Raw genomic sequence first — 13,610 nt, 5'->3', positions numbered from 1 at the left:
ATTGATTGTGCCCTAGTTTGGAATCCTTACTCGGATTCATGTGCTGCTTCAAGAGTTGAAGCGAAGTTGAAAAACTAAATGCTGATTATTGCCTATTTAAGATTAAGATTTCTTGCTGGGTTTTAAACCTCCAAGAGGGAGGTTTTCCCAGGATAGTTTTGTGTTGTGTGCATTGTGTTATTGTTCTGTTTATTTGCTTTCAATCTGATCTAAAACTAACACCACCCTTTAGCTGATGCAATAGCAATAATAGTCCTGATGGATGTATAGCGAGCTACAGGAGCAAGGGTCTCCTCATAATCTATTCCCTCTTACTGAGAGAATCCTCTAGCCACAAATCTTGCTTTGTACTTTTCAATGCTCCCATCAGCTACATGCTTGATCTTGAAAAGCCACTTGGAAGATACAACTGATTTCCCTTTTGGTCTAGGTACAACATCCCAAACATCAATCTTGAGAATGGACTGATATTCCTCTGTCATAGCATCTTTCCACACTTGTTGAGTTGATGCCTCCTTAACACGGGAAGGTTCAGATTCGATGATGTGACTCATAGATGCCACATAGCCTGGAAACCTTTGTGGTCTTTTTCTTTCTCTAAATGTGCCTCTAGGAGCTGCACACTTTTTTGCATCTTGCATACTCTGTCTAGCCCATAGAGGTCTCTTTCGACTTATAGCAATATCTCTTGGACCATCTGTGGGTTCCAAAGGCTCAACTGGATCAATAGCCGCTTCAGATTTAGTAGACTCCCTCAAAATCTCGGGAGTATGATCAACGTCCATGTTTGGAGGAGTCTCTTGGTCTTCATTATCTACTTCCATGTATGAACCCTTAGATCTTTTGAATGCAACATCTTCTTCAAAAGAGACATCCCTATTGATCTCTTTCTGTTTCTGTCCTGGAATGTAAATCCTGTAGGCTTTTGATAATTCACTGTAACCCACAAATATTCCTTTCTAGCCAAATGGTTCTAACTTGGATCTCTTATCTTTAGGCACATGAATATAAACAACACAACCAAAGATTCTCAAATGACTAACCTCGGGTTTCACACCTGTAAATGCTTCTTCAGGAGTCAAACATTCCAATATTCGATGAGGGCTCAGATTCTGAACATATACTGCAGTTTTGGATGATTCTGGCCAAAGAAAGGTTTGTAAGTCTTGATCATGGATCATAGCTTTGGCTGCCTCAACTATGGATTTGTTCTTCCTTTCTACAACTACGTTTTGTTGGGGATTGTAAGGAACACAAAACTCCCTCTTAATCCTTGCCTCAATACAGAAATTACGGAAGCTTCCAGAGGTGTATTCTCCTTCGTTATCAGATCTTAGAACCTTGATTCTTTTTCTTGACAAGTTTTCTACTTGAGCCTTAAATTCTTTGAATTTCTCAAGTACTTCAGATTCTTTAAACTTCAAAAAATAAATCCAAGTCTTTCTAGAGTAGTCATCACTGAAAGTTACATAATACCAAAAACCACTTAAGGATGCCACAGACATTGGACCACATAAATCAAAATGAATAAGATCTAGAAAACATTTTGATCTACTTTCACTACTATGAAAAGGACCCTTAGTATTCTTGCCCATTGCACATCCTTTGCAAGTACCATTATGTTCGTGATTGAGTTTCAGAAGGCTGGTAACTATCTTCTCCATGGACAGAAGAGCTCTGAAGTGAAGGTTAGAAAGTCTCCTATGCCATAGCTCACTCGAACTGGTGAAATCATGCATCAATGCTTGAGTTGGGCTAGTAGAAAGTCTATATAGACTCTCTTGGCAAACACCAATCACTTTAGTTGTTTTAATGCTAGAGTTCTTTGGCCAAGCAAGCACTTTTCCTTCTAAGAATGCAACTTAATATCCTTTCTCCTCCAAAGCTGAAATTGATACAAGGTTCCTCTTGATACTTGGTACGAACAAGACATCACTCAGGTGAAAAGGGATGTCAAAATCTAGATGTAGAGAGGTGGTTCCAGCACCTTTCACTGAATAGCAAGCATCATCTCCAATTATTGCTTTCAAGTTTGTTTCTCTTTCCACCAAGAAAGAAAGATGCTCTCGATATCTTGTAATGTGTCGTGAAGCCCCACTATCAATCAGCCAAGTGTTACTATTGGTTGAGACATTGCTTGAAAGAGCTGAAATGAATAGAAATCCACTTGAGTCTTCTCTTCATTCCTTCTAAGGATAGACATCATCCACATTCGCAATAGAGAGGTGTGATTTTGGTCTTGTTGGAGAGTCACTAGCATAGTGACCATATTTGTCACATCTGAAACACTGAATATGGGAGAGATCCTTCTTCTTCTTTGATTTAGGAGCAGCATCTGATTTCATGTCTCTATTTCTTTTGAAATTTCCTTTTCTCCCTTCTCTTCTTTTCCTCTTTGAATTTTGGGTAGCAAGAACATTATTATCTTCATTGTAAGAGCTACGACTAATACCTCTTGCTGCCAACCTGGATTCTTCTTGAATGCAATCTGCTCTAAGGCAATCAACTTTGGCAATTTGGATCTTCCACTGATACTTTGGATGAAGGGCTCCCAAGATTGTGGAAGACCATTTAAAGCCAACATAACCAGGTCTCTGTTTTCAACTTCATCTCCTATGGCACCTAGCTGATCCTTCAACTCGGTGATCTTCATAAAGGAGAGGATAGATTATCCTTTAGCCATTTTAATGTGATGAAATTGTTGCCTCAATGCAAGACCTCTGCTGATGTTGTTTATTTCATACATGCCTTGTAGAGTCTCAAACATGGCTTTGGCCTTCTTTAACTTGGATATAATGGGTACAAGGTGATCCTTTACGGAATCAATCAATATCTTCATGGCCTTCGAGCCATTCTTCCTCCATTGTGTTTTCTCAATCTCATCATCAAGCTCAGGAACTTCTTTCTCCACAAATTCGAGAATATTATTTTCTTCTAACGCAATTAGGACTCTTAACTTCCAAGAGGTGAAGTTGGAGGCACCATCAAGTCTATCTTCAACCTTGAGTTTGTTCACCGTTTTCGAGACTCGGATAGGATGGACTTAGTTGAGAAGAGTAGATGAATTCTCTGTTTTAAACAAATCTGATCATGATCTTGTTCAAACCTGGCTCTGATACCATGTTAAATTTTTGGATCAGAATTGACATTACAGAGATACAGAGCAATATCTCTGATATTACTGTTATAATTCAAAATTAAAACAGAAATATCTAAATATATATATATATGTCTTGAAGTTATCACTTAAATTCTTATGTGCTAGATTCATATATATATATATATATATATATATATATATATATATATATATATATATATATATATATCTCTTGAAGTTATCACTTAAATTCTTATGTGCTAGATTCCTTCAGTAAATAAATTGATTATTTATATGTTTGCTCACACAGTATATATATATATATTGCACACAGTCTTTATTATTCTCACTGCATACAAATCACAGCATATAACCTCAGGGATCTTCACGTAGCATATAAGTGCGGAGATCTTTACATACAGCCAACTAGAATTCGCTCAGATGTATTTTATGTGTATAGCTATTATCTACGCACTCTACGCACCGCTCGGTATATATATTACAGGAAATATATATATATCGCACACACAGAATGTAATATTCTCACGTAGCATATATATGTTGCAGCCTTTTTCCAAACACCTGGCAGATCAAATCACTCAGATTGCCGCCTATCCCTTTTAATTTTTTACTTTACTAAGGCCCACGACTAGGAGACAAAATACCTGATAGTAGACGTGGACTGACGTCCCAATCGGGGAGACATTAGAAAGGGTGCAATTAGTTATGTAAAGACAACCAATACATAATGCATTCGATGAATATTAGTTATTCAATAAATATTAGTTATTCAATAACAAAAGCAAATGAATAATAACAAAGCATAATGATTAGAGAAGAGATGAGATCACTGACAGCGATCATAAAATAATTAAAAAATAAGGATTGCGACAGCGGTCAGGAGAAAGATATCTCCTGTCGCTATAACATCAACAGAACCCTGTTCCCATATTATGCATGCACACTTGTCAAATCCACTCAGACCTTGAAAGTTTAAACTCAGACCTGCAAACAATAGAAATCAGACTTAAAAGGATGTAAATCAGACCTGAGATGCTAAACTCAGACCTAAAAATTTGAACTCAGATCCTAAGGATTAAAATCAGACCTATAAACATGATGATCAAAACTAAGACCTAAAATCAGAATCCTAAAGCAGATATGGCAGAGCAGAAGTTAATTGAATTTAGGAATGAAGGTGAATGGTGTTGAGGTGGTGCATTTTGACTTTCATTTATATGCGTTTCCATGATAATCTTCCTCAGCCGACCTTGCAAGCTTATGTACACACCTATATAAAATGTGCTTGCCTTTGTGTGCAATGATATGCATCAAATGCACTTAACGGTAAACCAACCCTAAGTCAGCTAGGAAGGTGATAGACTCAAGAGTTTGATGAGCCAAATAAGCAATTCTAGAGGCTCACCGACTTGTGGAGGGGAGAGGAAGTATATAATGCAAAGGTTAATTTGTTGACTTTGGCATCAAACAGATTCAATTTCAAAGTGAATCAGGAGCAGACCTATGGATTGGAGATCAGAAAATCAAATCTGACCAGGCTTTGGAGAATTTTATCTGCAAGATGATAATCATCATTAGCTTCCAGCCCTAGAAACTCATTTGCAGATTTTCAAGGCTTGTGGGATGCTTAATTTTATGGATTATTGTTCTATTCTTAAGTGTTTTGATCTAAATTTGTTTGTTTCTTGCAGGTTCGACAAGAGGAGTTTAAGACCTACACACTCATGTTGAAGGAAGGTGATTGCAAGATCAAGGATTCAAGTTTCACATTCAATGCAAGAATTGAAGGCTAAAAGGAATCAACACACCCAAAAGTATGAAGGTGCGACTTGAGGAGAGGGCTTCAAGGAGGATTCAAGACACTCAAGGCTAGCATTGCAACATCAAAGAACTCAAGCATCATACTTTCAAGGATTACTACCATCACATCAAGAACTTCAAGATCGGGGTTCAATGAAGAAAAACTTAGCACAATCTTGAATTTCCTTTGGAAATCCAAGAATCAAGGTAAGAGCTACAAGGAAATCATGGTTAGAGGCATCATACACAAGGATGATCAAACATAAACAACATGAAGGAGTTCAAGTCAAAGATAGGGAAGGTTAGGATCATGCATCAAGGGCATGATCGCATTTCATGATCAAAGATTGTCAAGGAGTAAACATGAGGAGCAATTAGGCATGAGGTTCCCAAGCAAAAGGATGAACTTGTACAACGTGATCAAGCGTAGACATCAAGAAGTCATGATCAAACATCATCACAGATAGTGCAACAAGGAGGAAGATTCCCAAGTTAGGAGGTGAAATTGTGCAAGTGTAATCAAGCATATAGTTTTTGAAGAGTTAAGCAAAGTTAGATTCTTGATCATACTAAGATGATGCAATTTGGGAATATGCCCCATCTTCACCACATTAGGCAATCGGATAATGTTGAGTATCAAGAGATATTGCCCCATCAAAAACACTTCTTTGTGATGATCTACATGAGGAGCAAGCTGACATGGCATCCAATCATAACCGAACCAAAAAGGTTACTCCACATCAGCATGTCTAAGTTCATTAAACTTGATTCATCTAATGAAGGAGCAAGTGACACATGGCACTAGATTGAAGTTTATTCAGCATAGCTAACCTCATTTCCTATTGGTTCGAATTCAAAGAAGGGCATGAGTCCCAAATATTATAATTATTTCATTGGTCGAATGGAGCTACTTATAACTAACCCTTATTAGGGTTTTGTTATGTAATCTTGACCGTTGATCTTTATTCAATCTAGGTCATTAAATTGTAATGAAACCTCTATATAAGGCTCAATCCTCTCATTTGTAAAGGTTAATGGTTAGTAGCTGATCAATAGTTGATAGACAGTTAAGAGTGGTTAGATAGCAATTAGCAGTATAGTAGGAGGAAAGGAGATTGTTGCCAAGGCTTGTTGTAATAAACATACCATTCTCATTGAAGATATAGTGGATCTTGTGTGCTATTTCAACTTGTTGAATGGTCTCTACTTTTCATAGTTTTAGATGTGTTAGATGAATGGAAGATTTTATTGTTGATGAACGGTGAAGCCTAATGTTCATACCCCTTGGAATTTGTTGATTGCAAGTTGCAGTGCATGGTTCGACTGAACTTATGTAAAAGCTTAACTTCAATTGCTACATGCTCATTGTTTGTAATGTTGGTGTGCATAGGTGATATGAAAATCATTTGCTTATCCTTAGGAGATTACACCATCTTTGTGTAGTTGTTTCCTCATGGAGAAGCAAAGCTTGGTTTGGTTGCACCGAGTCAACCTTTATCTCCTTTTGTCTTTATTTTCCAAGCAAGTTAGTAGGATTCCACATTCTAGCCGTGCTCAAAAGCATAAGTCCCTTTGTGACTACAAGCAATATCACATCACATACACTGAGTCTATCCACAATATAAAATCAATTGTTCGCATTGTAAACCTTGGTGTTGTCTCATTTGATCACACTGTTTAGCATATGAGGTTTCTTTCTTCAAGAGAGGATAGAATGCTTAATATTTTATTTTGTGTTCGAGGTGTCATAAAAAACGCATCAACACTACCATAGTACTAATACATAAACTCCTTATTTTAATCTTTTTGAATGCCTACTTAAGATAATCATCTGTCATTGCCATGGCACTTGCAGAGTACTTCAATTCTAATTGAGTACACATATTTTTCACTCCAATCCTCAAGTAAAGAGTTCAATTTCTTTCCAGATTTACATGTTTCTAGGTAAATCTTCTAAACTTTCTTTATTTCTTAGAGGGGAGATGCCTTTGTCACTCAATTCCAATTAATACATCTTTATTATCGATGGACACTAACGATGATTATTTCTTTCTTCCTCTATTTTCCATAGCTAATCACGAAGAAGTTGATTTAAAAGCCAATGGTTCAATTGTAATACTAATTTGCTAGGTTGCCAATTCGGGTTCAGGCACCGGTTCAGGTTCGAAGAACCAGTACGCCAATACGGCAAAATTTTGAATAGGGGTTTGGGTTCGTTTGGGTTCGCTAGTACAAAAACAATAGAAAAATTATATATATTATTATATATGCGTCTTCAGACATGTAGTGTCGTGGTTAAAACACTTCGTTGGTGAAGCGGCCACCAAGGTTCAAATCCCTGCTGGGCCACTATACTCGCAAGGCCTTGTGCCTTCGTTGGGTCGTTGTGCTCGCGGATTTGAACAAGTGAAGTGTGGGGATGAGGTCCCCCATTTGTGGCCTCACTGGTTCATAGCTCCAGGTCAAAAGCGTTCACGTGGACCCGGAGGGCGTGTCGTGCCAGCGTCACTGGTCACGTTAAAAAGTTTACCAGGCATAGTTTTAAAAAAAAAATATATATATATATATATAATATTATATTATATTATATAATATTGATAATTATAATATATATTATTATATAATATAATATACTAAATATAATAACATATATTATTAACATGTGTATAAAATTATAAACCAATGAATTATGAATTTATAGAAAAGCTTTTTAAGTGTAAAATTAATAAACGGAAAGCAAATGAATTAGCGAAGGCTTCACTGTTCGTAGCCCGCCCTTCATCGATGGCATGTCTCCGTCCATCGAAGACAACTGTATGTCTCCGTCCATTGACATCATCTGCAAACAGGTGTCGGCAACTGTATTCCTCCATCAACGGCAACTCCAAATGGGTGATTTCATCGACGGCAACCTACAAACAAGTGTTTTCATCGACGGCAACTATAACAGGTGTTTTGACTTTACTGACTACTATTTCGAACCAAACCAACACGAACCGAACTCGAACCAGGACCCAACTCGAACCAGGACCAGTATTTGGGCTTTTGAGTGCCGAACCCAGTAACTCAACTAATTTGTAATACAGATAGTTGATGAGTTTAATTCCTTCAATATTTCAATCTGTCTACCAAATATTATGTGTCCATTTATAATGCATCCATATTTGAATAGAGTTACACCACATGCAACAAAGATTTTCTTTTTATATATAACCATTTAACAATGACACGGCTTTTTTCTATGCAACTATTTAGCTATAACACAAGTCAACAACAGATTATGTCATACAGCCTGATATAGCAGCTCATGTAATTCAGACTTCTAATCATAAATCAATTGAGAATAAAACATCTTAACAATATGTACTATCATGCAATTGGAAAAACTGGCTAATCTAATTAGACTATGCATTTGGATAATGAGTAAAGCTTGGCATCTGAAAGAATATAAATATATTAACTGGATTTCAGTCTAGAATACCATTCAGTGAGTTGAGGTTAAAATTTCAAATTACTCAACGTCATGTTACCTGCAAAGTGGAGGCAACAAAATTATAACTCAAATTCCATGATGTTATCTGAAGCTCCCTCTCAATATGTGATGCAGCAGCAAGTGCAATAGCTTCGTCTGGAAGTTGATTCATAGCCGAAGCAAGACCTGATGCCATAGTGAGTTTGTTGATTCCAAGGCGTTTAAGGTGATGCAAACCAGCTTGCATGCTCTCATATGCACACACCTATAAAAGTTAATGTTCAAGAAAAATTGTTTACAAATGAACAATTGAAAAAACAACAATGAGAAAACTAAAGACTACAGAAATATTTATAAACACTTTATTTTGTACTTCAAGAAAACTAATTGAAAGTTACTAAATCTTAACTACCACACAGAAAGTAATAAAAGAGAACCCACCTTGATAAAATTTCTTTCATATCTTTATTCAGATGCAAATTCACAGGCATAAAATCAAGTTGCACTAGGACCTACACAGTCACTGTGATATCTCAATGCAAGGCTCTTACTACATAGTATATGCCCCCAGCTCTTGCAGGACCAAGGTTACCCAAACTGGCTCCATTATGATTTTAACTTGACATACAAGGAAGAGGTAGTGACTGGTTTTCTAGTGGATGAATTGTAAAGCTATATAATTCATAAGAAGGAATTTTCCAATTTGCACAGATTTCTAGACCTTGCAAATTGGAAAACTTGGAAGAAACAATATAAGCTACGCAATTCAAAATAAGGAACATTGGAATAATATAAAAATTCCCTAAAGACCACCTAGTTTCTGTGAGTTCCAAGGAAAATATTGATTTCTTTCTAAATTTAATCATATTTGATTTTGACACTACCTTAAACCATTTGAATTTCGAATATTACACTAACAAGAAGCAATAGTTATGTGCAAAGTAGCATTTCATTTACACAGCATAGTAAAAGTATAAATTGAATTCAATTACTTAGGTTTAAAACGGAAAATCTTGGCAAAAAAATTAGAAACTAAAAAATAATGTATTAGTTATAAAAACAGAGAAAAAAAACACTATTTTGTTATTTCAACCCAAATATAAAGTGTATAGATGAAAATGGACATCATACATTATCAGAATGATAACCATAGACATAGAATGCTCATCATTTTGCAGTAAATCAGCTCTCAGTCTACTAGCCTGTTCCTTTTTTGAAAAAATGCAATTTTTTAGTCAAGAAAGCATCTTTTATGTTAGGATTGGGGTTATCCACTGTTGCAATTTTTCTGATTTCTCCTCTAACCTTAACCTAATTTTTTCTTCATATTTTGAAATATTCTTTACTTTTTGGTTTGCCAATTTATTCCTGAGGAAGATTTTGGCTGCCAAAATGCCTACTCTAAAAAATTGCATGGGACCTTTAAAAAAGAGCCTATTTTACTTTCATCTAAGAGGGTTTATGCCAAAAACACATGTAGAAATTGTTTTTGTGTTGCAATTAATTGCAATGAATCACAGATTGTTGAGCTGGAAAAAAAAATTAAAAACAATCTTTTTCTTTTAAATCACACTAAAAGATTTTTTACTTTTTTAACCAGAAAAGAAATTGCAATTTTTTGATAAATGATGGTTTTTTGCAATTTTTTCAGTAAATTACTAACTTGTAATATTCTGGCCTAAAATAACTCTGATTTTCTGATACATGTTGCTGGTCATCTTTATTGTCTATATAAAATCGATTAGTCAAATATTTTTCCTGCTTGAAGTCTTTCTTTTAATTTTCCTGAGAACAATCAGGTACAATATTTGCAGGAATTCCTCCACATTAAGCAAGAACTGAAGCATTGTAACTAATCAAATTGACTCTCGGACTGCTTCAAATCTTGCACTAAGATAAGGTTAGCCTTTCGTTAATTATTACTAGTAGCATGCCCTAAATCCTAAAACTTGATAAACTTTCAAGGTTTGGGGTTAGGCTTAAGGATTTTTGCTTGTATCAGTATAGCTTAAACCAAATACAACCTAAATTTCTTCAGAGTTTAGGGTTAGAGTTAGAAGAATTTTAATGTTTTAATAAAACTTAACCCTAACCCCTATCCATGTATTGCTTCTGTACTTTAAAGTTAGGGCTTTGTCATTTTTTCATACTCCCTAACCATAACTATAAAAGTTGATTTTTTTCAGAATAGGATTAGTGTTAGGGCTTACTAAAGCATAAAGATAAAATCTATATCCCCAAACCCTAAATTCTTTTCAAGGAAATAGGTTTAGGATTAGGTATTTTTTTAATATTTAGCGTGGCTAACTGTTTCTATTCTTGTAATACATATTGCCCTCTTGTATAATGCAAAGTCATGCCCTATATGTATATTTGAGGGCTATAGAGGTTGGAGTGATAAAGAGACTAGAGAAACTTTTATAAGCAATCATCTTGTTTATATATATTTGTCTCTCTTTCTTCTGGTAATCTAATGTTGTTTTTTTATCAGTTATGGTAATCTATTGTTATTAGCTAAGTTAGATTCCTAAAAACGGGACCAGGAAAGTGAGGGGCGATACTACTCCAATGACCAATACCCAATCCTCAAATAGACCCAAGACCTTTTTGTACCATATCTTTCTATAGCACTATCAATTTGCTCACTCATATTGCTCTACTTCCACCTACCACTATGTGTATCAAAAGACATGAAATATTGAACGGATTGTCCTTCCAAAACCATTAAACTTCCATGTACCTTTCCGAATATAGGCAGGTGTGATATATTGGGAAACTTGGCTCACCAAAGATAAAAGTATATCAAAAGCCAAGAGTGACAACGTTTGAGCAATATATGTTTTCAAGGAGTAATGCAAGAGAACCTTAAAATATTTGAAACCCTAGACCATGAACCATTTTACAAATTAGGTCATCATCTCATGTGAGATAAGACTCTATATGGATGTATTGCCAAGCCATCCCTAATACAAAATTAGATTCAATTTTTGAAGCCTTTAATGCAATTGTAGCATTTATAACATGAAATGGCATTTTGTCAAGGTGTTGTACCTTGGTGTCAATGCTCACAATCAGTGCCCTCTATATGTCAACCATAACACCCTCTAGACTTCTTTTGAGACCAAGGTCAATTATTGGGCAATGAATGGAGATCACAACAATCTAAATAAGACAAAGATTTTTTTATGCCTCCTACATCACACATACCTAACACAAGAAAAACACTAACACTTTCTTTGCACCTACTACCACACCTAGACCACAACCATTGTTAGAGAGTGTGGTGGAAGAAAATTATTCAAGAGACAATGGCCATTAATATTTTTTGGTAGTATTCTATTATGTCATTTCATATTGCCGGGTCTCTATACTTGCAAGTCATGATGGATGTCATTGTAGTTGTGGATCTCGTGTTTAAAGCCCCCCAAAAAGACTTTGAGGACAAATATGTTGATAGTTGCAATTGTAGATTTAAGAAGTGCCCATGTAGATCATCGTAACAAACGGGCTAGGACAAGTTGCAAGATCATGTTAGATGGGTGCATAGACCAAAGGAACCATACTCTCGTCAAATTTCTTGTTGCATAAAATCTTGGCACAATTTTATTATGATCAATGGATACATCAAACAAAGTCACAACAATGTTGGCAATATTCACTTCATTTGATGAAGTCACAATTGAGATGAGGCCACAAAATGTGCTTGAATTTATCACAATGAATGTTGTTGGCAGAATTCTAGTGGAAAGCCTTGGAATAATTGCAAAATTCAAGGGGTAAATCTATATCAAAGAGTGACAAAACCATCATCAAATTCATCAACAAATGATGGAAACTTCATGGCTGGAAATGAAGTTTCTTGGCCAAAGGTGACAAGATTTGCCATCCATTTCATTGCATTACATACTCTTCCCAAAAGATGAATTCAAAAAGAATGTTTGCCTCAAATGAGTGATTAGAATTTGGCTTTGTTCATAATATGGATGGGCAAACTATGGCGAATTATGTTTTTAGAGCTAACTTTTAAACAAAGACAAAGGAGATTGTTTTATTTTTAAAGCCATTGGTATGTGTTGTGACCTAATCACAAATCACCCTACATTTTTGTCCACTCGATCCTTTTGGTTGTGAGATTTGGGTAGTCTGGCAGCAGTTTCCTCAATCTCCTCAAGTTCCCAAGCGATGTGATCAATTTGGCTAAGCCTGGAAGTGTTTTGGTGAAATTTGGCATAGTCTGGAAGCATGTATTGTCTATTTTAGGATTTTTTATCCTTCTGACTTAGAAATAAAGTTAGTAATCTAGGGCATAGTGAAATCTGAGCTAAGCATTGAAAAGAGAATCCTTCAAGGAAGCTACCAATGAAATTTGAGTGTTTTTTGAGGACTTACTATTTTTAGTTTCACTGTGCCCCCGATTCGCCTAATTTTGTGTTTAAACAAACTTACTATTTTTAGTAAGTTTTGTTGTGTTTCGGTTTGCCCTAATTTTGTGTTTGGAAGAACTTACTATTTTTAGTAAAGTCTATTTTTGGAAGGTCTATCCTTGGCAATTGGCAAAGCATTGACTGGAGAATGTTCCTGAATATCCAATTCTAAATCTAGTAAAGTAGAACCAAGCAGGTGATCAAATTTTGATTGTCTCGAAATCCTCCTCGAAAAGATCAAAGAATGAAGAAATCTATCTTGGGCGCATTTCCCAAGAACAGGAGGATCCTTCCAAATTTCTGAAATTCCTTCACCGAGCCTCCAGAGTGCTCACTAAGCCTCATCGGGTGCATTTCCCGAGGACAAGAGGATTATTCCAAAATTTGGGAATTCCTTCCTCTCATGCAAAGTGCGGCCAAACTCCTTGCTTGGGTGCAAATCCCAAGGCAAGGAGGATTTTTCCTTATGGAAGAAATTCCTCCTCGAGGGCCAAAATGCACCCATGCATGCCTGAGGTCTTGAAAATCGTGAAAATGGCTAAGTATGAAAAATTCTTTCTCCACATCAAGAATGCGCCCAAGTTTGCATGAGCCATGCAATGATCAAAATGTCAAAGGCATGGAAATGTCCTTTAAATCCCCCCCCAAATGCAACCAACTCCCGGAGGGAAAGAAAAGATCATGGAATTTTTCTCAAGCAAGAAAATCCTTCAGGATATCTCATATGCGCCCAAGATAGAAAGAATCATGCGGAAGGCAAGTTTGTAGCATGCAAAATGGAAAAATCCTCATT

The 13,610-nt window shown here is 36.0% G+C and overlaps 1 protein-coding gene across 14 annotated transcripts in view; it reads right to left on the bottom strand.

Moving 5' to 3' along the window:
- Positions 1 to 13,610, bottom strand: part of LOC131028772 (transcription initiation factor TFIID subunit 1) — a 139,540-nt gene that overhangs the window by 70,448 nt on the left and 55,482 nt on the right. For all 14 annotated transcript variants that reach the window (XM_059221710.1, XM_057959111.2, XM_057959113.2 and 11 more), the window contains one exon: positions 8,452 to 8,658. In XM_059221710.1, the coding sequence (XP_059077693.1) occupies positions 8,452 to 8,658 (207 nt within the window). The remainder of the gene's footprint in view (positions 1 to 8,451; positions 8,659 to 13,610) is intronic.

The sequence above is a fragment of the Cryptomeria japonica genome, chromosome 5, assembly GCF_030272615.1.
Source record: "Cryptomeria japonica chromosome 5, Sugi_1.0, whole genome shotgun sequence".
Taxonomy (NCBI): domain Eukaryota; kingdom Viridiplantae; phylum Streptophyta; class Pinopsida; order Cupressales; family Cupressaceae; genus Cryptomeria; species Cryptomeria japonica.
Note: the sequence above shows the minus strand (reverse complement) of the source record. Positions and strands in the feature narration are given on the sequence as shown.